Here is a 23355-nt window from a genome sequence, read left to right as displayed (position 1 = left end):
TTGTGTATTTCCACGAAATGGGCAAAGGTTCAAAGAAATTAATCAACATATGACTTGAGCTGTTATTATGAACATTATGTCTTATAGTCTAAAGAGTAGAGTGGAGACACTATGAAAGCGCTAGAGAGAGAAACTGAGACAAATGAACAAAAGACTGATGAAAGTGGGTGTTCAGCAAACATATTTGCTTTGTGGCTTGTTACTTGTGCTTTGAAGAAGGAAAGAAGAAGTCCTTGACAGAATCTTGAGCTGACACTATTCTCTGTTTGATCTGCAAAATGTTGGGTAAGTAAGACTCAAATGGATGCATAACTGTCAACAAGTATAGGATATATGGCAGCAGCACTAGTCAGCCAAGACTGAAAAAATCTCAGGTGATTTTTGGGGAAAATCAAAATTTGACTTTTGATCAGAAACCGTTCCCCAGAGAGAGAGAGAGAGAGAGATCTAAACCCAATTTCAACCGTTGTACTAAACTATCTAAGAAATCTCTCGCCAACCTAGTGATTACAACCCTAATCAGCGATTTGTTCATCTTCCAGCTAAACTAAGAATAGAATCAAAACAGACATGAGCGATAACCGATTCACAGAAACTTCATGAAAAGAAAACAAATCGGGAGAAAACGAAACTGACAGGATCAAGAGCGTTAGGCTCGGGGCCGTAATCAGCAGTGAGGAGTAAGTAAGACGCAACAGCAGTGGCCACCATCGTCGTTCTTCTCACCACCTTGTCCACCTGCGGATTCATCCCGAACAACTAGAAGAAGAAGAAGAGAAGATGTGATGAAATGTCTCGCAAACAAAAACAAATAAAAAAAAGAAACTCATTTTATTATCTTTGGTTACTAGGCCGTAAAAGGCTTACATGGACCCCAATTAGGCCCAACTATTTCAGCTACAACATTTATTGTTTGTTTAATGTTGTTTGTTTAATCCCAACCTGACACCAATGGATTAGCCTTCTACTCTACCATGAAGAGGAGTTTAGCGTTTATACTACAAATGTTCTAACATTCTGAACTCTCTCTTTATGTACCAACTGAACGAAGATTACCCTTCAGCTTTTTTCCCCTTGCAAGATATCAATCGTAAAAAAGAATAGTATTCAGGTCAGAGTGTGGAAGCTGATATCTTTCTGGCTTCAAGTTCCGATCCTTCCATAAGTGCTATCTTGCTTTCCTTCTCCATTCCCAAGGCATCAAGAGCAGCAGACTGGAGATACAATGCAGCGTACCATACTGGAGAAATGCCTTGTGCTTTCATTGCATCCTCTAAAGCTTCTTTCGCCATGTTACTCATCATTAGGTAACTTACACTGCGTCGTACATAGACTGTTGCAGAGATCATTCCCAAGTCAAGAAACTGGTCCAACATTTTATACACCACCGTCAACTAAAGAGCAAGGTCTTGTTACTGATACAAATACAAATAATGCCAACGAAAGAAAGACACACCTGAGTGTAACACTCAATGGCTTCTTTTAAGTCTTTCTGTCTAAATGCAACATCGCCTTTCTTCTTCCACTCCACAGCTTCTTGCATCTGCTCCGTCCACCGAAACGATACCTGCATTTCAACATATAACAATAAATAATAGTTCCGAACTACAGAAATTTTGATACACGTGTTAAAGAAGCATGTCAGACTTACCGATTCATCATCTTTGTATCCAATTTTATCCAACATCTCAAGCATAGTGTTCAGGTCCTTTCGCATACAAGCCTCGCCAAAAGGAGATAAAGGTGACACAGAAGCACCACGACCCATTAGGACATGAGACGGGACCTCTGCATCTTTATCTTTCTGGAGAGTTGTCAGTGCAGTTATCAAATATTTTATGTTTGGTCTCCCACGAGCTTCATACTGAAGACAGCGAGATGCCAGGCGTACTAACTCAGCTCCATCGATATCGGAAATTTGTCCCTTCAAACAAGAATCGGCTAGCTTCTGTAGATTTCTGTCCCGAATCAACTCAAGGGCCTACCACACAAACAAGGACAGGCTGAGAGATAAAAAATGGAAAAGAGACTTCAATAACAATGTTGACATGTACACACTTACATGGCTAGGAGGAATATGCTTTCCAGTGAAAATATCAATCAAAAGAATACCAAAGCTGTAAATCACACTCTCTGATGTGATTCTCCCTGTAACAACAACAAACACTTAAATCTCAATAACTGGAAACTTATGACCCTAAGAAGTGGAGGGAAATTAAATTCAATTTCACCAGTTCGTAGATACTCGGGAGGGGCAAAAGCAAGATGTGTGCTGTAACTGTTCCCATCCATGCTATTCTTCATCAAGCCGAATGTTGAAAGTCTTGGATTACATTCCTTAAATGGCCACAGAAGAGTCAGTGAAAGAAACATAAATGGTTTTCTCTGGGAAAAGACCTTAGTGTAATGGAATTACCTGGTCAAATAAAACTCTGTAAGCATTGAGGTCATGATACAGAGTGCGTCCTCTGTTACAACAATATTCAAGAGCTTCTGCAAGGTGTAAAACAACCCGTAGTCGCATCTCCCATCTCATCGGTTGTGTTTCCCCTGTTTCAGAAAAAAACTGTGCTAAGCAACTACTAAAACATGCATCAAATATATTGTTTGATCAAAGGCCTGTTGCTAACAGTGGAAAAGGTGTTTGGCTAGTGTCTCATTAGGCATAAACTCAGCCACGAGTAATCTCTCGCCGCCTTCACAGCAGCAACCGAGTAAAGTAGCCATTCTATTGCTGCGTAGATGACCAATCGATCTTGCTTCTTCCTGGAAACAGACAGACACAGAGTTGGAAGAGAACATTTATAATAGCTGAAACATGGAGGAAAACATACAAGGAATTGGCGTGGATCAGGCCAGGCAAATCGAGAAAAGCGCTTGATAGCAATCTTCTGATGATTCTCCAACTTGCCTTTGTAGACAAGGTTTGGAGGCGTATCTCCATCTCCAGATACAACATTCTCCAAAGCGAAACCAGAGGTGGCGATCTTTAGCTGTTCTAGTGTGTATTCACGGAAAGACAGCACATCTGTTTCCTCACAGTTCTCTTCGTTTTCTGTAACTTTTTTAGAATACACAAAGAAATAAGAGAAAAGAGAGAGGCAATGTGGTTTCTAACAAGGGAGCTGAAAAACAAAACAAAACAGAGACTTCACTCACCAACATGGGGAGCTTCAGGAGGAAGAGTAGTCTTGCGTGATGGATCCCAACAACATGTACCAATCTTAGAGCCTTGACCTCCCATTTAAGGGAATGGTCTCTTCATCAACAAGAGTAATTCCTGGGAAACAAAGGAGAAATGTCACAAGCGTTACTAATTACAAACAGACATCAAATTAAAGATTTGAGTGTCTTTTTCTATTCGAAAACAAATTCATTTTGGGGGACAGAAACAGGTAGAAGTACCTTGTCAACTCGCTGGCATTCTGGTGAGTCAAACTCGTCTAGTGACAGTGAGAGACCGGTAAACGAAAGGAGCGTTTCTCAATCAAACCGAACCCAAAAGAACGACAAGTTTCTGATACACCCAGACAAGCAGATCGCAAGTATGTTTTTTTCTGAGCACGAACGTACATCTATGCGTAAGAACAATTTGCTTCTTCTTCTTCTTTTTCCAGTCAAACAATGTACGCACAAGTCGATGAATATTATGGTTGGGAATAGGCAACCAAGAATCCACAGAAATCAATTCATTTGACTGATTCATTTTCCATGTACACCCAAAAAAAAAAAAGAGAGAGAGATGTTTGATGTTTCCCGTTGTCTCCCACCCAGATTAGGAAAGTAATCTATACTACCCTGCTTTCTCAATTCTCACTACCCCTCTCTATTTCTCACTGCCCTTCAGTATTTGGAAAGTAATCTATATTACCCATTGGGTTTGGGTTGGGTTAGCTAAATGTTTAAATTCATTTACAGTGTTTTTGTAAAAATATATATAGAAATGGGGTATGTTAGAATTTTTTGAGATGCATTAGGATAAATAAGAATAAGGTCCGCCGTAATCAATGTTTCAGTTATAGGCCTCTTTATATGCACATGGGCTTTTGCTGGTCTCAACTTAAAAAGGCTTTTCTTTCCAAAAAAAAAAATGCATATGAAACAAACGTTTTGGAGGGACACAACAACAATCCTATGCTTTATTTCTTTCTTTCTTTGACCGATTCAATCATTTGTATGGATCTAGTAGTTCATAATTTGTATCCTCTCATATTTATAACGATTTCGTTATAATAAAACCCATGTTACTAAAAATGATCCGTTAATCTTTTTTTTGTAAGCAAATTCTTTTTTTTTTCTCCGTTAAACTTTAACTAGATCGGCACCCAAAAGTAAATTAATACGACCAATTTTGAGGAAAGAAAAGGTCCAAATTAACAAAAACATGGACATCATCAACTTCTCAATGACGACCAGGACCAGATCAAACTTCACCACATGTGCTCTACATGTGTATGGTTGCATAAAATATAGTCCTCCCTCTAATATAACGTGACAGCATCAAAGTCTTCTTTGGTTTTAAAAGACGTGACACCAGCCTAATGCCCCCCAACCCGACCTACTTCTTTCTTCTTCCCCTCACCCTCTAAAACCCCCCTAATACCATCTCGACTTAGCTGATTTTCTAGCAGAGAACATGGTAAGTTCCTACAAATTCATTTTTTTTATATCAATCTGGTATCGCCAAACATGTAACGTGTCGACTATGCCCGTCTGTCTCTGTGCAGGCTAATTCAGCGTCTGGGATGCATGTAAATGATGAGTGCAAGCTCAAGTTTTTGGAGTTAAAAGCAAAGAGAAATTATAGGTTTATTGTGTTCAAAATTGATGAGAAGGCTCAGCAAGTTACGATAGATATGGTTGGGAATCCAGAAGAAACTTACGACAGTTTCACCAAATGTATGCCTGAGAACGAGTGCAGATATGCTGTCTATGACTTCGATTTCACCACTCCTGAGAACTGCCAGAAGAGCAAGATATTTTTCATCGCATGGTACAACCTTCCCTCCCCTTGTCTTCTCTCCCATGACTGATTATTAAATGGACTTTTTTCTTACATGGGCATGCTGCTTTCAGGTCACCTGATACATCAAGAGTGAGGAGTAAGATGTTGTACGCAAGCTCAAAGGACAGATTCAAGAGGGAGCTAGATGGGATTCAGGTTGAATTGCAAGCAACAGACCCTACCGAGATGAGCCTCGACATCATCAAAGGCCGAGTCAATCTCTAATGCTACTTACCGCATCTTACTTAATTCGTTTCAGTCAAAATTCGTATTTTCTGCTTTCGTTTTCCCGTTTTACTTCTTCATTCTTCTTATTTTATGTGATTCACCACTTTTTTTTTTGGAATGTAATATTCATGATAATAGTTAACTATTTTTCTTCTCTAAACAAAGCTATCAAAATTCACATAGGTTGATAGAGAGAGAGAGAGAGAGAGAGAGAGAGCAAAAAGGAAGACATACCTCAGGACTAATTTATCAGAAAATCCTCGTAATTTAAGGGTTTTGTAAGCCAGTTGTTGAATGGATACTTTCCTTTAAATTTCTTTGACATCAAAGAATATTCAGTTGCTTTGTCCTGCACAATTTTTTTTAAAAAAGAAGAAGAATAAATTAGCTCAGAATAAATCGAAGAACAATATCACAAACTTGCGGCATGCATATCGAATATTCGCTATGAGATTCATATATGTTAGTAGTGGCAGTGGAAGCATGTACTTCACCCAGAATGAAGAAGCAGAGAAGAGTACGCACGCACCTTCAGTTCTCTGTAAGATCCTTTTGACTTAGAAGATTCACTTTCGTGTCCATAACTTTCTTTCAAGAACATCTCCAGAAACCGCTGTCTATGAAAAATTTATGAATATGGTATCATCACACATGCTAATCATGACTAGAAATAACAAAGGTTCTCCCCCTTACTTGCATATAGATGATTGAGTAGAGGGATACAGAGCTCCTTTAGCTGAGGTGCCTTGCTTTCTACCGGTTGTTCCAAGAATGGCTTCGTGTAAGCCAGAACGGTTCCAACACAAGGAATAACTAAGAGACAACAAATAAATCGTCACCTTGTAAAGAAACAAAGGAAAGACATGCGACGAAGAGTTTACGGACATTGAGAACGAACCCGCATGTTAAGGTAGCTTGAGCAGTTTCTGAATGCTGAAATTCTGATGGTGGTACTGGAGCTACAAAAAACAGTGGCTGTAAAGGATTTAGAACAATGTCAGCAATTTACATGATACGACGGTAATAAAGCAGTAAATGAACCTTGTTCAAACGGAAGGAAGGCAGTAGCTCATCGGATAAGGGAAGGATCCTCTCATACAAAGATCTTCGCAAGTGATCAGTGAAAGAAAAGTTGTCAGGAGAGTGCAGAGATTGTCCAACGGTGATGGTAGAAATATACATAGGCTGAAGGAACTGGTAAAGCAAAGCCCCTGATGTAAGAACACAGAAAGAGATTTCAAAATCCCATAAGCAAATCATCGGAAGATACAAGAGATTAACAGAATAGAGAAGAAACCTTGAACACCAAGGACATTCCAACGAGCGATCTTATCGGAACAGCTAACAGAGAGAGTGGTTTCACCGCGACCAGGCTTTCTCTGAACCGTGTCAGTTGCATTACCTGAAATGGAGAACATTAGGATAAAAACATTCTTGCAAGTAGCAGGCAGAAGAGTGTCAATACCTATATCTTGAACATCAGAACTCCCCAAGGAGCAGCTGTGGCTGTGGGAGCCATTATGTGACAATGCCTCATCATCTACTGGTGTTGATGGGATCTTTTTGAGTGCATACAGGGGTGAAGAAGTGGAAGCATAACCACCTACATATGACAAACATGTGTCAATTGAAAATATTCTTGAAAAGTGCTGAAAAGGCAAATTGAAGTTAGGATTACATGGCAACTGAGAAATGTAGAGATGCAAGTGGCATCCAGATTTGAGCTTATATTTGACATCTCCAGGAGAGCTTGGGTCTAACTCGAGTATTTGGGTATCATGTCTCTGAGGCTTGGCTTCGTTGCAACATGTTCTTTTAGCCTGCTGCATCCGCTGAATCTCTGAATAGAAGAACCTGTCGATTGGAGGAGTCAAACCACCACCGTTTTACAATAAATGCTCAGCAGCCAAAGTTCTATAAAACAACCTCATGAGAGATCTTCGGGCGACGACTTCGGCATGAGAATCGTTGAGAATGTCACCACGGGGACTCAACAGAGACCGACTAACGCACTTGGTTCCCGTCCCTAATGCTATCACTTCCGCTTCTACACCACCATAAAACCCTAATTTAAAATCGAAACTACTTCAAGCTCAAAGAGAGAGAGATTGCGAGAGAGACCTTGGGAAGGAGAAGAGACGAGGAAAGCGGATAGGACGGTGACTTCACGCCCTTGAGGTTTCCCCTTCTTCGGAAGAGAGTTGTAAGCCGATACCACCTTCTCTGACACTTTCTCTCCCCATTCTCCCCTCAATCCTTCTTCCTCCATTCGCCTCCACCTTCTTCTTCTTTTTTTTTTTTTTTTTTTAATTTGACTCAACACAGTGACAAAATCTAAGGGACTTGCGTATAAATAGTTTAAAGTTTAGGGACCATTTATTAAGTATTACTTTTTAAGTTATATCAACTGAGATAGACACATAGAGAAATTATATATATGCGTCTCCCTCATGCATGGACTTCTAACTAATGCAGCCGCCTCTCGTCATAATCACTTTCTCGGCTTCTCGACTTATATGTTTGGTTAACCAGGGCAACCTTGATTCTATAATGTGGAACACTAGACTTGAGCACACCAACACATATCAGAGTCAGTGACCTTTGAACATCATTATCCAGAAGCTGGAGATAATATCGGAAACGCACCATTTATATATATATATATATGCATGTGATGTCAGTATTGTTATCAACCTCTTTGTTTCGAGATGGATGAAAATGTGTTAGTAAAAAAACACACTGGAAAACGCACCGTTTCACTCTGAGGGCGATTTTGGGTGATTCGAAAGGCGATCGAGAGTTTGTTCACCACCGCTATACTCGCCGGTGTAGCGATGAGTTCCCCGGAGGTTCAAGAGGATCCTCCGCCTGTTCTGCTGAGATCCTATGCTGAGGCGACGCAAAGGAAACAGATTCTACAGAAGTATGAGTTCGATATTGCGATTTCAGATGGGAAAAAGTCGGTGGAGGTGCCAATGGAGATCGTAGAGAAATCAAATCCGTTGTGGGAAGATTTTGTCATTGTATCGTTCTTAGAAGCTGCTCCACACATTGCGAAGGTTCACGTGATCCTGAACAAGATCTGGGCATTTGGGGATAAAAATCAGAAGTTGGATGTGTATGAGATGGATGATACTATGATGAGAGTTCGTATCACTAATCCTCGGGTGAGAGATAAGATGATAAGAAGGGGTATGTGGAACATTGCAGGTGTGCCTATGATAGTTTCTAAATGGTCTCCTGTTGAAGATCTATCAAAGGCTAAGATGATTCCTCTTTGGGTTCACTTGACGAACGTTCCTATGAGTATGTACTCTTGGGAAGGTCTGAGCTTCATCACTAGTGCAGCAGGAGTGCCAGATCATCTGCATCCGGAGACTCTGGCTTGCAAAGATTTTGAAGTTGCAAAAGTTTTTGTGAAAGCTGATCTGTCTAAGGAGTTGCCTACGAAGATTAATTACATGATTCAGGGGAAGGAAACAGTTGTTGATTTTACCTACCCATGGCTTCCACCGAAGTGTAAAACATGTGGAAAGTGGGGTCACTATGAAACGTTTTGCAAGGTAGAGATGAGGGAATCAAAAGAAGATAAGGAAGAAGGAGTAGAGAGTGATGGGATGAAAAAGTCTGGAAACGAAGAGGGAAGTGAAGAGATAAGAAGGTTGAACTCTGGGAGGAATATTGAGGAAGTTTCACCAGTAAGGGAAAATGAAGGGATAAGAAGGTTGGATTCTGAGAGGAATGTGGATGAAGTTTCACCAGTAAGAGGAAATGAAGAGAAACAAATTGTGGATGTGGGGAGTGCAAATCAGAGGGAAGAAGGAGAAATAAATGAATGGCAAACAGGGTCGCAGGCAAGAGTAACTACAACTCCACCGCAAAAAACAATTGTTACTCCTTCACGTTTTGCTGTTCTGAGTTTAGAGAAAGATGGGGGAAATGGAAATGAGAATTTGGGGAGCATGGTGGCTGAAGATCCGAGAGAATTTACCTTGAATAAAGTAATAGAGGAAGCTATAAAGAAGGCTGAAGAGAATAAAGGAGGTGCAAGGCAAGTGTTGCCCCGAGCATCAAAGACGAATCATAAAGTGTTACTGACAGAGAATTCAGTCCAAGCCGAAGACAAAAGTCTAGGGGCTTTGAGAAGGGGTTCTCGTAAAAACCATTAACATGGTGGGTTTCTTTTGGAATGTGAGAGGTTTCAATAAATGAACGAAGCAAGCAGTGGTGAGGAAATGGTGTCGGGATCAATTAATGAATTTTGGATGTCTGATTGAAACAAGGGTTAAAGAGAAGAAGACTGGGAGGATTGTAGAAGAGGTGTTTGAAGGGTGGAATCTGATGGCAAATTATGAGTTTAATCGGTTGGGAAGGTTGTGGGTTGTTTGGAGATCGACTGTCCGTCTGACTCCAGTTTTTAAGAGTGCACAAATTATTACGTGTTCTGTACTTTTACCGGGACGGGATGAAGAGTTCTTTTGCTCGTTTATCTATGCGTACAATACAGTGGAGGAAAGAAAGGAGCTTTGGGAAGATTTGAGAAATCACAATGATGCTCCGATGTTTAAGAATAAGAAATGGATGTTGATGGGAGATTTTAATGAGATATTGGAGAGTGAAGAACATTCTGGATTTGAAGCTTCTCCTAGACCATTACCTGGTATGAGGGATTTCCAAGAAGTTTCGAGATACTACAGATTATCTGACATGGGATATCAGGGTCCTCTCCTTACTTGGTGTAACAAAAGAGAAGATGGATTAATCTGCAAAAAGCTAGACAGAGTGTTAGTGAATGATGTATGGTTACATAATGACCCAGCGTATTGCGTTTTTGAAGCGGGTGGATGTTCGGATCATATGAGATGTAGAATTGAGATGGAGGTGGAGGTGAAGAAAAGGAGAAAACCATTCAAGTTCACAAATGTGATTGGTAAAATGCCGGAGTTCTTGCCATTAATGGAGGATCAATGGAAAAACTATGAAGCTTTATATCAGTCTACCTCAGCAATGTTCCGTCTCACAAAGCGTCTAAAGGCTCTGAAACAACCGTTAAGAGCTCTTAGCAAGGAGAAATTGGGAGAATTATCAAAGAGAACCAGAGAAGCATATCAACTCCTATGTGTTAAGCAGCAGGAAACAATGGAAAATCCTACGAGTGAAGCAATCAGAGAAGAATCAGAGGTGTACATGAAATGGCAGAGACTGGCTGAGATAGAGGAAGAATGTTTGAAGCAAAAATCGAAGGTTCACTGGTTGGACGTGGGGGATGGGAACAATAAATTCTTTCATAGCTTTGCGAAAATAAGGGAAGTTCATAATGCCATTAATGAAATCCAAAGGGGAGATGGGACTCTTGCTAAGACAGAAGACGAGATCAAAGAGGAGGCAGAGGGTTTTTTCGCAGAGTTTATGCAAAGAGTTCCACAAGACTTTGAGGGGGCTACTGTGGACAGTCTTAAAGAGTTGTTGAGGTTTCAGTGTAGTGAGGTTGATTGCACAAAGCTTGAGAGGGAAATCACAAATGAAGAGATAAAGGAGGTAGTCTTTCGGATGCCCTCAAGTAAATCTCCAGGACCAGATGGGTTCACTTCGGAATTCTTTAAGGAAGCTTGGCCAGTGATTGGAGCAGATGTAGTAAATGCGGTTCAATCTTTCTTCACAAAAGGATTTCTACCAAAAGGACTAAACTCAACCATTTTAGCGCTGATTCCAAAGAAGGAGGAAGCAAGAATGATGAAGGATTACAGACCAATCTCGTTATGCAATGTGCTCTATAAGGTAATCTCAAAAATCATTGCAAATCGTTTGAAGGGTATTATGCCGAAATGTATTACTCTTAATCAGTCTGCATTTGTTAAAGGAAGATTATTGATGGAGAATGTTCTCCTAGCATCAGAGTTAGTGAAAGATTACCATAGAGAAGATATTTCGCTTCGTTGTGCTATGCAGATAGATATAGCAAAAGCATTTGATTCGGTCCAATGGCCTTTTCTATTGAATACATTGCAAGCTATGGGATTTCCGGGGAAGTTTATTCAGTGGATTTCTCTGTGTATCACATCGCCGTCCTTCTCTGTGCAAGTTAATGGCGAGTTGGCTGGCTATTTTCAGAGCAAACGAGGTCTTAGGCAAGGTTGTTCTCTATCTCCATGCCTCTTCGTTATATGTATGAGTGTGTTGTCAAGAATGATTGATGAAGCTGCGGGTAGAGGAGAGATTGGTTATCACCCGAAATGCAAAAACATAGACATTACACATCTATGTTTTGCAGATGATTTAATGGTGTTTACTGATGGCACAAGGAAATCAATAGAAGGGATATTGACGGTCTTTGACAGATTTGACAGAATGAGTGGGTTGCAGATAAGTATGGAGAAATCGATTTTATTCATGGCGGGTGGTACTGATCAGAAGAGAGAGGAAGTTCAGAATCAGTTTCAATTTGCATCAGGGACGCTTCCGGTACGTTATTTGGGGCTCCCTTTATTAACTAAACGCATGACTGTCAATGATTATTTGCCATTGATAGAGAAGATTAGGAAAAGAATAAGCTCATGGACAGGGCGTTTTCTTTCTTATGCGGGAAGATCACAGTTGATACAATCAGTTATAATGAGCCTAACCAATTTTTGGATGGCTGCATTTCGACTCCCTAGTAGTTGTATTAAGGAGATTGAGAGAATCTGCTCTGCGTACCTCTGGTCTGGTCCGGAACTTAATGGTAGGAAGAATAAGATTGCTTGGAAGGATATCTGTAAGACGAAGCAAGAAGGTGGACTGGGGATTAGGCCATTAAAGGAAGTGAATTTGGTGTGTTGTATCAAACTGATTTGGAGGATATTATCATCTCATTCTCTTTGGGTAAATTGGGTTCAAAACTATCTTATCAGGAAGGGGTCTATCTGGATGGTGAAGGATAATAATCAGTCTGGGACTTGGATGTGGCGGAAGATATTGAAATGTCGGGACATGGCGAAAATGCTCTATAAGGTGGAGGTAAAAGATGGCAATAAAGCTTCTTTCTGGTTTGAAAAGTGGTCTTCTTTGGGTTGTCTGCAAGATGTTTTAAGTGGAAGAGGTCACATTGATTTGGGAATACTCGCTAATGAAAAGGTTGCGGCTTGTAGGAACCATAGAAGAAGACAACATCGCATCCCACTCTTGAATAGAGTAGAGATGGAGATCGAGCTTTATAAAGCAAATTGGGTTCAAGAAGAAGATGTCTCATTGTGGAAAACAGAAAAGGGCAAATACAAAAGGGTTTTCTCTACAAGAGAAACTTGGAATATAATCCGAGAGAAGCATCTCTTATGTGGCTGGCACAAAGCTGTGTGGTTTAAACATGCAACTCTTCGGTACTCTTTTATTCTTTGGACTGCGATACATGGCAGACTCTCTACTGGTGATCGCCTGCGAAGCTGGAATTTAAATGTGGATGTATCTTGTGGGTTCTGTAGTGAGCCAATAGAGACGAGGAAGCATCTGTTTTTTGAGTGTTTTTACTCTAGGGAGATTTGGGAAACACTTGTAAGAGGGGTGATGAGGAGTTTGTATACGACGGATTGGGATAATCTCATTGGGCTGCTGTCAACTAATTCCACATGGGAGGATCTCAGTCTGTTTATAGTGAGGCATGTGTTTCAATCTGCAGTACATGCTATTTGGATGGAGAGAAATAGACGAAGACATGGAGAGAAGCCTGCCCCTGCAGTGCTTATTGTCAAGAAGATTGATAAAGAGATGAGAAACAAGTTTACAGTGATAAGAAGGAGGGGTGATAAGAAGTATGAAGGAGGAATGGCACAGTGGTTTAGCACAAGATAGAAGTTTTTTATTCATCTTTTCGTTTTATAAAATTTGGGGAGGGATGGAAAGTTTAAAATAGGTTGCACTTGTTGTAATAAGGAATTTTTCTTTTGAATTAAATTTAACATTCAATTCAAAAAAAAAAAAAAAAAAAAAAGAAAATGTGTTAGTAGAGATCATGTGATGTTAAAGGCATTCATCATTCTTTGAACGTTGTGGTACGGACAATGTATTTAGACGACTGGGGTATCAACTTTTCCAGAAAAGAATTGATGGACACGGAAAGACAATCTCAGATCTCGTCTTGTGTCAACAAGTTATAAGACTGCCTTCCTTTTTTTACTTTAATAATCAGACTTTCTTACTCAAATCAATAATTGTGTGTGGCAATCATGTTTATGCAAATGAGACTTGTAATACACTATATTGCTATTGAAGAAATCGACTTAGTGCTGCTTCACTTTCTTCTGTACATTTACAACTGGATATATCTTACGCATACAAAAGCGTACTAAAGCATATGTTATTGACAAAAAAACATTATAGGTTTGTATAATGTTAGGTTGTTATATTCCTTTTGTAGGTTTATTTAAAAGATCTGACATGGGTTGCACCAACTCAGAGACAGTTGGCTGGCTTAAAGTAACATCCTCGATGGGTTGAAATTGTCAGAAACCACAATCCCTTCAATTTCTCAACTCCAATCACTTTTGCCACCCAATTTTATCTCATATCATTTTGCAGAAACAAAGACAGAAAGTTTGTTACGTTACAACCTCACAATTGCAATAACGTTTCGTATAAGAGAAGACAGAAATTTCGCTGGTTCCTCCTTTGTCTGAGGTAACGAATAAAATCCTTGATTTCTTTTTCTTGGGGATTCCTTCTTTAATTGCTTCCTCAGACGATCTCTTGGTTTTATTCATTTAGGATCTTGGAGAGGAGGAAACAACAAACAAACAAAAACAACCCGGAAAAAAGAAAGAAAGAAAGAAAGAGAGAAAACAAAATAAAAATGTCTTTCACAGGAACAACTGACAAATGCAATGTTTGCGATAAGACAGTCTATGTAATGGACATGTTGTCAATTGAAGGAATGCCTTACCACAAGTCTTGCTTCAAATGCACCCATTGCAAAGGCACCCTTGTGGTATATTAATATGATTCACTTACAAGATTCAATTCCTATTTTTTGCTAGATTTTGTGTGTTAGATCTTCTATATATATGACTATGCAATTGCCACACTGCCATGGTCTATTAGTAAATTACATATCGTAGAAACAATACTCATTGTATGATAAACTGTTGATGATGCATATGGCAGATGAGCAACTATTCATCCATGGACGGAGTCTTGTACTGCAAGACTCATTTTGACCAACTCTTCAAGGAATCTGGCAATTTCAGCAAAAATTTCCAACCAGGTTAATAAATTCATATTTATTATATTCATATTTTCTCTCATCTTTCTGCTTTTATAGACTCATCACGATTAGTGTTTAAAAAAAAAAGACTCATCACGATTGAACACTTGCTCATTTTATTTTCTCAGGAAAGACTGAGAAGCCGGAGCATGTACGTTAATTAATTATCTTTCTCCAGATCTCGTTTCTCTATATACTTAGCGTAATAGTTAATTCATTTTCATCTCTTTAAATTGACCAAATGGGGTTATACGTATCAAACATTAATACAGACAAAGACTCCAAGCAAGATATCATCCATCTTCTGTGGAACACAAGACAAGTGTGCTGCTTGTGAGAAAACTGTTTACCCTCTTGAAAAGGTTTGCTTGTGTGTTTGGCACTATGGCTTGATGAATAAATAATATACAGTTTAATCAGCTTCGGCTAAATTCACACGTGACTTTATATAAAAAAAAAAGGTGCAAATGGAAGGAGAATGCTTCCACAAGACATGTTTCAGGTGTGCTCACGGTGGCTGCACGCTGACTCACTCCTCATACGCCTCCCTAGACGGCGTCCTCTATTGCCGGCATCACTTTAACCAGCTCTTCCTCGAGAAAGGCAACTATGCTCACGTCCTCCAAGCAGCCAACCACCGTCGCACAGCCTCAGGCAACTCTCTTCCTCCGGAGCCAACCGAAGAGGTCGCCGTCGAAGCAAAGGAAGAGAACGGCGTTTCACAGTCTTGAAGAAATATAGCCCGGCCAGTGAGTTGTGACTTGTGAGTGATCTGAATGAATGTTGCAGCGAAAGATTTGATATCATTTGTAATGAGTTGTTTCCATATGAATTGAAGACGACATTGTTATTATTTTTGTTTTCTGATTTACATTATCTTATTATTGTTACGCACGAAGAAAACAAAATTCCATTTTCCACTGTGTGAATGTGATTATGACATGCTTGCTGATGCTGGTGTGTATTGGAGATTCGTAGTCTACACTTGGAAGTATCATTTCGTAATCTTGAACGCTCAGGATTCATGTTTTTCAATGATTTGCTGACTCGTAATAATATCCATACGTGCATTCAGTCTTTGTCATTTGTATTGCATTGGAGATGATTTTGATGTACGTAGTATCAGTATGAAACGAAACTCTAGAAGTGAAAGAAAGAGTACATGTGAAAGAATATCTGTTGGGTTAAGTTAAAAACGTTATCCAAATCAAACCAGCTGGCTGGTTTATTGGACGATATGAATCACACAAAAATATTTATTAATTATTTTATGTATAATATGAGGAGGGCTGTTTTCGTAAATCTACGGGAAAATAAAAACCTTACCATTTCTGGTTGGCGAGGAGGAGAGAGAGAGAGAGAGAAACTTTGACCGGAGAATTTGAAGAGACGGGGGAAAAAATTCTGTTCACGACGGCGGCTCTGAGGATTTTAAATATCAGAAGAAGTCAGTACTACCACTTGGAGTAGTCTTGAGCTCGCTAAACTCTCTACGTCCACCATTTCGCATGGTTTGTGAGTCTCCTTCTCTCTCGATGTGCGCTTAAAGTCTCATCCGCAGATTTCATATCTCATTATTCCGCGGATTCTTCTGATTCTCGTTTATTTTTTGGATTTGCTTCACTTCACAGTGGGTAAGGCAACAAGACTACTTTTAAGTTGACTCGACATGGAATCTGCGTTTAGTATTCAGCGTCCCAGTTTCTGCTTGTCTAATCGGCTCATTAGTTCGAAACTGTGTCCCAAAGGAATCAGCAACAGGTTTCAGTTTGGTAATCGATCGAGGAGAAGTGCTACATTGACTATGACTGGAAGATTTTACTTGCATTCTACAAAATCAATACTTGCGCGTATCCCCTTTCGATTTAGGACAAGCTGTCAAGGTAATGATTCCCTTGGTAATGCGGAAACTAATGATCAAAGTGAAGAAAAAGATGAAAGCGAATCTGATAGTTTGGAGGAACTCAGGGACTTACTTCACAAGGCTATCAAAGATTTGGAAGTTGCTAGGCTCAACAGTACCATGTTCGAGGAAAAGGCTCAGCGGATTTCTGAAACTGCCATCGCTCTCAAGGACGAAGCCACTAGCGCTTGGCATGAGGTTAACAAAACTCTTGATGTCATGCGAGTTACGGTTGATGAGGAATCTCTTGCCAAAGAAGCTGTTCAAAACGCTACCATGGCCTTATCTCTCGCTGAAGCAAGGCTTCGGGTTGTTCTGGAGTCACTTGAAGAAGCAGCTGGAAGTAATGGTGTTCCAGAATCCTCTCAGGAGACTGAGAAAAGTGACAGTGCTGAAGAAAAAGAAGAAGCACTTTTAGCTGCCAAGGATGACATACGAGAATGCCAAGTGAATTTAGCAGATTGTGAGGCCCAACTGACTTCTTTGCAGAACAAGAAAGACGAGCTGCAGAAGGAGGTCGACAAGTTGAATGACTTTGCTGAGACCATACAGATCAATGCCTTGAAAGCAGAAGAGGACGTCGCTAATATCATGAAATTGGCTGAACAAGCTGTTGCTTTTGAGCTTGAGGCTACTCAACGCGTTAATGATGCAGAGATTGCTTTGCAGAGAGCTGAGAAGTCTCTCTCCATCCCGCCGACCCCAGAAGAAACTCAGGGCCAACTCTCGGATGATGAAACAACTCTCCAGGAGGAGGTGCTACTCTCAAGTAATACTGAAGATGTTAGCCATCAGGTTGAAAGAGAATCCCTGATACATGAAGATATCTCAGCGGTGCTGAACACAGCTGATCGTGTGCCTGATAAAGTTGGTCAGGAGGCTCAAAAACCGACTCAACTTAGCGATAATGATAATGGGAAGCCAAGTGTAGACTCTTCTTCTAAAGTGGTGGAATCAGATTCTGAAAAGTTAAAGATTGCTGTTCAGACCAAAAAACAAGAAACGCAGAAAGATCTACCAAAAGAGGGTTCTTCTCTTATTGCACCCAAGGCATCGTTTAATAAATCCTCTCGTTTCTTTTCTGCATCTTTCTTCTCTTCCAGTTCAGATGGGACCACGACAGTGTTTGCGAGTCTGGTTAATTCTGCCAAACAACAATGGCCCAAGCTAGTTCTTGGATTTGCACTTCTCGGGGCAGGGTCAGTTTCAAAATCTACTCTTTGTTTTCATCATTTTCGTACTTAAATGATGTCTTTTAGCTGATTATTAACTTCTTGTTCGTTCCAGATTGACATTATATTCCAATGGAGTTGGCGGGAACAGTCAGCTGCTTCAACAACCAGATGTTGTCAGCACTAGTACAGAAGATGGCTCTTCCAACAAGGAGACGTTGATCCGGCAAGTGCAGAAACTTCCCAAGAGAATTAAGAAATTGCTTGAGATGATCCCTCACCAGGAGGTATGAATAATCCTTCCTTGTTCTTTTTCGTAGACCCACGCAAATTGTATGGATTGCAGGCTGAAACTTCTGCAATGATTAGGTCAATGAGGAAGAAGCTTCGCTTCTTGATTTTTTGTTCTTACTGCTGGCAAGCGTCATATTTGTGCCTCTATTTCAGAAAATTCCTGGAGGTAAATAGTAGGATTCTCTCTTGTTATTTCTCCAATACATCCCTATCCCTCAAACTCCTACAATTTCCATTTTCTCATCAGTCAAAAACATATTTAGTCTCGCAATCTGTTGCATAGAGATTAATGTGCTGTTTTGATAACAGGCAGCCCTGTTCTTGGGTATTTGGCAGCTGGAATTCTGATTGGTCCTTATGGTATTTCGATAATCCGTAATGTGCATGCAACTAAGGCCATTGCAGAATTTGGAGTCGTTTTCTTGCTTTTCAACATTGGCCTTGAGGTACTCACTGATATATGTGAATGCTGTGCTTTTGCTTTCGATCTGTGTTCCGTAGAAGAGCTCAAAAAGCTGTTTTCTTTTGATTTGACAGCTATCTGTTGAAAGACTGAGTTCCATGAAGAAGTATGTTTTTGGATTAGGCTCCGCTCAGGTAATTTGATTATCTGAAGATCCCCATGTCTTATTCCACATAATTGATCCAAGTTCTATAATCTACATTTCTATTGTTGTATTCTAGGTTCTGGTGACAGCAGCAGTAGTTGGATTGATTGCCCATTATGTTGCTGGTCAGGCTGGTCCAGCGGCAATAGTTATCGGAAACGGCCTGGCACTGTCCTCCACTGCTGTTGTCCTTCAGGTGACATTTTTGCTTGTATTCAGAATTCCAGATAGAGATATTAATGGAAAGAAACAAAAACACTGTACTTGGTTTTCAGGTTCTACAAGAACGGGGTGAGAGCACATCTAGACATGGACGGGCTACATTTTCCGTCTTGCTTTTCCAGGTCGGTTCAGAACAGAGTTCCTAAATCCTTCTCTGCTGGGAGTTTCTCATCACTTTTTTATATTTTTCAACAGGATCTAGCTGTAGTTGTTTTACTGATTCTCATCCCGCTTATTTCACCTAATTCATCCAAAGGAGGGGTAAGTTCATCTCTAGGCTTCCTTTTTCCTTCTGTACTGTTTACTTTTGTGTTCAATAACGCCATGTGTTGGCAGTAATCAAAGTAAGAGTTTTGACAGTTTAATTGCTGCTCCTCTTAAGAAGAAAAGTATGGCTATCTGTTAAAAAGTATCAGTGGTAAAATGCTAAATTTTCAACTCTTCTTCACAGATTGGGTTTCAAGCAATTGCTGAAGCGCTTGGACTTGCTGCAGTCAAAGCAGCAGTTGCTATTACTGCCATAATTGCTGGTGGCCGTCTTGTAAGTCTCTGATATCAAAATAACATAACATTGTTTGTTCATGAACTTTCCATGAAAGTTTGCTGTGTTATAATCTAAGGCATTGACACTCTTGTGACACACAGCTTCTTCGGCCAATCTACAAGCAAATTGCAGAAAATCGAAATGCTGAAATATTCTCTGCCAACACACTTCTTGTTATCCTTGGCACTAGTTTACTGACAGCTAGGGTATGCCCTTCATCTTTTTGGTACTTGGCATTTGCATTTACTCCTCTATGCCATTCTTTCTCTTCTGCTAAGTTTTTTCGTTTATATAATTCAGGCTGGACTCTCCATGGCATTAGGAGCGTTTTTGGCTGGTCTACTCCTTGCGGAGACAGAATTTTCCTTGCAAGTGGAATCAGATATTGCTCCTTATCGTGGTCTTCTACTGGGACTTTTCTTCATGACGGTAATTTATGAGTTTTGAAATGACTTTATCCATATATTGATCCTTTCTGAAAAGAACCAGGAGACTATTGATGGTGAAAGGAAGTATTGTTTCTGTTTGAGTAAGCTTCTAATGTTTCTTTCAACTGTAAACATATTTGATCACAAAAGAGTTAACTAATTTCAGGTTGGCATGTCTATTGATCCGAAACTTCTTCTCTCTAACTTTCCTGTCGTAATTGGGACTTTGGGACTCTTGATAGTGGGCAAAACTTTATTAGTCGTAATCATGGGGAAACTGTTTGGCATTTCAATCATATCTGCAATTAGAGCCGGTCTTCTTCTTGCCCCAGGCGGAGAGTTTGCATTTGTTGCTTTCGGGGAAGCTGTCAATCAGGTTTGTTATTAGTATGATGTCTTTTTTGTTATATAAGCAATGCTTCTTGAAAACATAAAGACCTCTCACCTGTGGGGTTTCCAGGGTATAATGTCTCCTCAGCTGTCTTCGTTACTGTTTCTTGTGGTGGGAATCTCAATGGCTATCACACCTTGGTTAGCTGCTGGTGGGCAGTTAATTGCATCCCGGTTTGAGTTGCATGATGTTAGAAGTTTATTACCGGTTGAAAGTGAGGTAGGACTCTTGTCAGTCAATAATGGTAACACTTGAATTAGTGTTTGAAACTCACACAATCTTTGGTTCAGGAAATCATGACAAGGCTGTCTCATGTCTAATCTCTCTTTGGTTTTATTTTGCAGACGGATGATTTGCAGGATCACATAATTATTTGCGGATTTGGACGAGTTGGTCAGGTTTAGAACTTAGTTTATGCTCTTTAGACGAGAACATCTTTTAAGATGGTCTGCGTCACAGGGTATCTGGGAGTTTCTAACTTCTTAGCCATTGTCTATTTTGTAACTTGCAGATAATTGCTCAGCTTCTCTCAGAAAGACTTATCCCATTCGTCGCCCTCGATGTCAGCAGGTAGCATAACTTCGCTTATTTATATCATTGTATTTTCGAAGTAACAAATAGAAAATTGTCGCAGTCTGTGGTTACCTGAAACCTCATATTTGATTTACAGTGATAGAGTGACGGTCGGACGCTCCATGGATCTTCCTGTTTATTTTGGAGACGCTGGTAGTAGAGAGGTACGAAAAGAAAAAGAAGATGCATCATGAAAGAGTTACAAACTATACCAGCATTTGAACATTACTCTACTTTTTCTGCAAACAAACAGGTTCTCCACAAAATTGGAGCAGAGAGAGCATGTGCTGCTGTGGTTGCTTTAGACGCACCAGGAGCAAATTACAGATGTGTGTGGGCTCTGAGCAAGTACTACCCAAATGTGAAGACCTTTGTCCGCGCACACGACGTTGTTCATGGTCTTAATCTTGAAAAAGCTGGTGCTACTGCTGTAATGTTCACAAATCTCTCCACTTTCCACGAGATAAGACATGCTTTCTTGGTCGTACACTAAAATATCTCGATCACAAAAAACAACTTGTAGGTTGTACCGGAGACTCTGGAGCCAAGTCTACAGCTGGCAGCCGCTGTTCTTGCTCAGGTAAAACATAATTAGTTCTATAAAACAGGGAATGTGTGATCATTTTGGTGGGTTAAAACCTTTGTCAGGCCAAATTACCGACATCAGAAATAGCAAACACGATCAATGAGTTCAGAACCCGTCACCTGTCTGAGCTAACAGAGGTGCGTTTCAATCTTAGATCAAATTCATCCGTCGTTTTGGTCTGATTGGTTTTAAATTGCATATAAACGGGAATGGCAGCTATGTGAAACAAGTGGAAGCTCTTTGGGGTATGGATTCTCGAGGACGACGAGTAAGACTAAGCCACAAGCGTCTGATGCATCCGATGATAACCAGATAATGGAAGGAGGCACACTCGCTATCTGATGACCTCTCGTCACTCCGTTAAGAACAAGAACATTGTTTGTGGTGGTCATTGTTCCCTTTTTAATGTATGGTGAACTGATTCATGCGATCGAAGATCCATCATATATGATCAATGTACAGTACATATTCTCTGATTTGAGTTAAGTTTCTGATCTCTGAAGAACCACATTTGAACAATTCAAGAAGGACACGATAAAAATAAAAACCAAGGAATGTGTTAATTTGTAGTTGAACCCAAAGATACAAAAGCAATTTTAACAGTATCTGATATTTGAATCTGAAGAAAGTGCGAGCGAAGAGTTATAATTTGGATATGATGTTTGTTTGTTAAGTTGTAGCAGCTTATTAATCAGTGGAATATACAAAAGGCATGACTGAGACAAATAAATAAAATAGGCATACTAGTGACCAAAACTGTGGTTATATCTATTCTATTAAAACACAAGTATGACCAATTGACATATGTTCAGTCTAATAATTGCTATGTTATCAAATCTAAAAAAATAAAACATAATACTTTAAAACTGAATTGAAATTAAAACTGCATTTCCATAACTACCATCTATTGGTCAAACCATGTATTTTGTAACCTCCTTTCCATAATTATCGATGGCCACACCACTTCTTTCTAATATTTATATTAGGCAACTGTTATATAAATGATAATAATTATTCTTTTCTTTTGGGTTTATATCAAAATTAAGTTTGCTTACTTCCTTTCAACAGTATTCTATCAAAATTTTCTTTTGTGTGTTATTGGATAATCTGAACCTTTTTCTTTTTAGAATTTTAACCTTTTATTTTATTAATAGAACACATTATTTTATATAATTATGTATACAGTTACATTATTGACATATCTTTCTATAATTGTATGCTAATTATTCCTTATAATCTCAGTTAAAAAGTATAAAATTTAATTTTTATATCACAGACACTTTATATTTGTTAAGAAATACAAAATAAAAACACTTATTATAGTGTCATTTTTTCACCTTTAATATTACAAAAGAAAATATATACTATTTTCACCGACTATTAAAATATAATATTTAGTTATAATAAAATTTGGTATATTTAATTATTTTAACTAATTATAACTTACATCTCACCTAAAAATTAGGATTTATTCAACTAGACATTAATTTATTCAAATTTTAAATATTTTATATAAACATTAAGTTTATCAATTAACAAAGAGCAAGATGTTAAAATAGGTTTTAACGGTTTTAATAGAAATAAACATTCATATAAAATCATTTAGTTTAACGGGATTAAAATAGGTTATTCGATCAAAAATATTTATTAAATGTTATATCTATTCTATTAAAACAGCAGTGTGACCCATTGATAAAAAGCTATGTCCAACTTAAATTTTAATAATACATACTTTTTTAATATAACTGCAATGAAATATATATATATATATATTATGTAACCCCCCACTTAAAGTGCCTAATGATCGGCAACCACCACTTTTTGTAACTGTATCCATATATCTTATTTTTGTTATGTAACCACCATTATTTTTACTGTTTAAATCCCAACAATTTTTTCGATGATGTTCATGTATTTCATTTTTCCTAACATAATCCCAACTATTACTCGGATTCTTTATTTTAATTAATATTTTTTATTAAATATTTTTACTTTCACCCATAAATTTTTGAAAATTTATTGAAATTGTTTTTATTATAAAATTTTATAATATTAATTAAAATATAATAGATATATTTTAATATTTTTATAATTTCAATTTTAAAATTTTTATTAAACATTTTTACTTTTGTATATATATTGATTTAAAAAAAGAAAAAAAATTATTCT

The 23355-nt window shown here is 38.8% G+C and overlaps 6 protein-coding genes across 12 annotated transcripts; 3 read left to right on the top strand and 3 right to left on the bottom strand.

The window, feature by feature from the left end:
* Positions 1-18: 18 nt before the first annotated feature.
* Positions 19-783, bottom strand: LOC103844674. Its single transcript, XM_009121481.3, has 2 exons — positions 637-783; positions 19-271 (listed from the first exon to the last, which is right to left on the bottom strand). Exons 1-2 carry the CDS (start codon positions 748-750, stop codon positions 200-202), a joined length of 186 nt encoding a protein of 61 aa, XP_009119729.1. The 5' UTR covers positions 751-783; the 3' UTR covers positions 19-199.
* LOC103844677 (serine/threonine-protein kinase BSK4) lies at positions 39-3729 on the bottom strand. 3 transcript variants are annotated; one of them, XM_018655639.2, is made up of 11 exons: positions 3406-3729; positions 3160-3280; positions 2835-3061; positions 2631-2766; positions 2417-2550; positions 2232-2337; positions 2063-2148; positions 1652-1981; positions 1457-1567; positions 637-1333; positions 39-271 (listed from the first exon to the last, which is right to left on the bottom strand). In XM_018655639.2, exons 2-10 carry the CDS (start codon positions 3242-3244, stop codon positions 1313-1315), a joined length of 1236 nt encoding a protein of 411 aa, XP_018511155.1. In that variant the 5' UTR covers positions 3245-3280; positions 3406-3729; the 3' UTR covers positions 39-271; positions 637-1312. The 3 variants fall into 3 exon arrangements, with proteins under 3 accessions (XP_018511155.1, XP_018511154.1, XP_009119732.1); XM_018655638.2 differs by having other exon boundaries at positions 637-1364; positions 3406-3716; XM_009121484.3 differs by having other exon boundaries at positions 637-1364; positions 2835-3055; positions 3406-3713.
* Positions 3730-4135: 406 nt separating this feature from the next.
* On the top strand, positions 4136-5388 carry LOC103844676 (actin-depolymerizing factor 10). Its single transcript, XM_009121483.2, has 3 exons — positions 4136-4639; positions 4728-4993; positions 5077-5388. Exons 1-3 carry the CDS (start codon positions 4637-4639, stop codon positions 5228-5230), a joined length of 423 nt encoding a protein of 140 aa, XP_009119731.1. The 5' UTR covers positions 4136-4636; the 3' UTR covers positions 5231-5388.
* LOC103844675 (tRNA-specific adenosine deaminase TAD1) lies at positions 4785-7580 on the bottom strand. 4 transcript variants are annotated; one of them, XR_004452500.1, is made up of 11 exons: positions 7355-7580; positions 7160-7280; positions 6912-7087; positions 6699-6836; positions 6531-6635; positions 6275-6444; positions 6132-6208; positions 5927-6046; positions 5763-5846; positions 5468-5582; positions 4785-5081 (listed from the first exon to the last, which is right to left on the bottom strand). XR_004452500.1 is itself a non-coding variant. In XM_033282122.1 (11 exons), the coding sequence occupies exons 1-10, from the start codon at positions 7500-7502 to the stop codon at positions 5475-5477; spliced, it is 1251 nt and encodes a 416-aa protein (XP_033138013.1). In that variant the 5' UTR covers positions 7503-7580; the 3' UTR covers positions 4785-5081; positions 5468-5474. The 4 variants fall into 4 exon arrangements, 3 of the variants coding, with proteins under 3 accessions (XP_033138013.1, XP_009119730.1, XP_033138014.1); XM_033282122.1 differs by having other exon boundaries at positions 5763-5850; XM_009121482.3 differs by having other exon boundaries at positions 5763-5850; positions 6531-6836.
* A 1861-nt stretch (positions 7581-9441) lies between these two features.
* LOC103844678 (LIM domain-containing protein PLIM2b) lies at positions 9442-16219 on the top strand. 2 transcript variants are annotated; one of them, XM_009121488.3, is made up of 7 exons: positions 13529-13882; positions 13970-14189; positions 14366-14465; positions 14594-14616; positions 14738-14827; positions 14927-15976; positions 16097-16219. In XM_009121488.3, exons 2-6 carry the CDS (start codon positions 14055-14057, stop codon positions 15194-15196), a joined length of 618 nt encoding a protein of 205 aa, XP_009119736.1. In that variant the 5' UTR covers positions 13529-13882; positions 13970-14054; the 3' UTR covers positions 15197-15976; positions 16097-16219. The 2 variants fall into 2 exon arrangements, with proteins under 2 accessions (XP_033138005.1, XP_009119736.1); XM_033282114.1 differs by lacking the exons at positions 14366-14465; positions 14594-14616; positions 14738-14827; positions 14927-15976; positions 16097-16219 and having other exon boundaries at positions 9442-13882; positions 13970-14031.
* Positions 15753-21696, top strand: LOC103844679 (K(+) efflux antiporter 1, chloroplastic). Its single transcript, XM_033282115.1, has 21 exons — positions 15753-15980; positions 16097-17567; positions 17656-17827; positions 17910-18000; positions 18144-18280; positions 18372-18431; positions 18519-18638; positions 18718-18786; positions 18860-18925; positions 19116-19205; positions 19310-19414; positions 19509-19637; positions 19803-20012; positions 20097-20246; positions 20372-20425; positions 20539-20597; positions 20698-20764; positions 20854-21030; positions 21124-21180; positions 21249-21323; positions 21403-21696. The coding sequence occupies exons 2-21, from the start codon at positions 16135-16137 to the stop codon at positions 21526-21528; spliced, it is 3447 nt and encodes a 1148-aa protein (XP_033138006.1). The 5' UTR covers positions 15753-15980; positions 16097-16134; the 3' UTR covers positions 21529-21696.
* Positions 21697-23355: the final 1659 nt, after the last annotated feature.

The sequence above is a fragment of the Brassica rapa genome, chromosome A10 (assembly GCF_000309985.2).
Source record: "Brassica rapa cultivar Chiifu-401-42 chromosome A10, CAAS_Brap_v3.01, whole genome shotgun sequence".
Taxonomy (NCBI): domain Eukaryota; kingdom Viridiplantae; phylum Streptophyta; class Magnoliopsida; order Brassicales; family Brassicaceae; genus Brassica; species Brassica rapa.
Note: the sequence above shows the minus strand (reverse complement) of the source record. Positions and strands in the feature narration are given on the sequence as shown.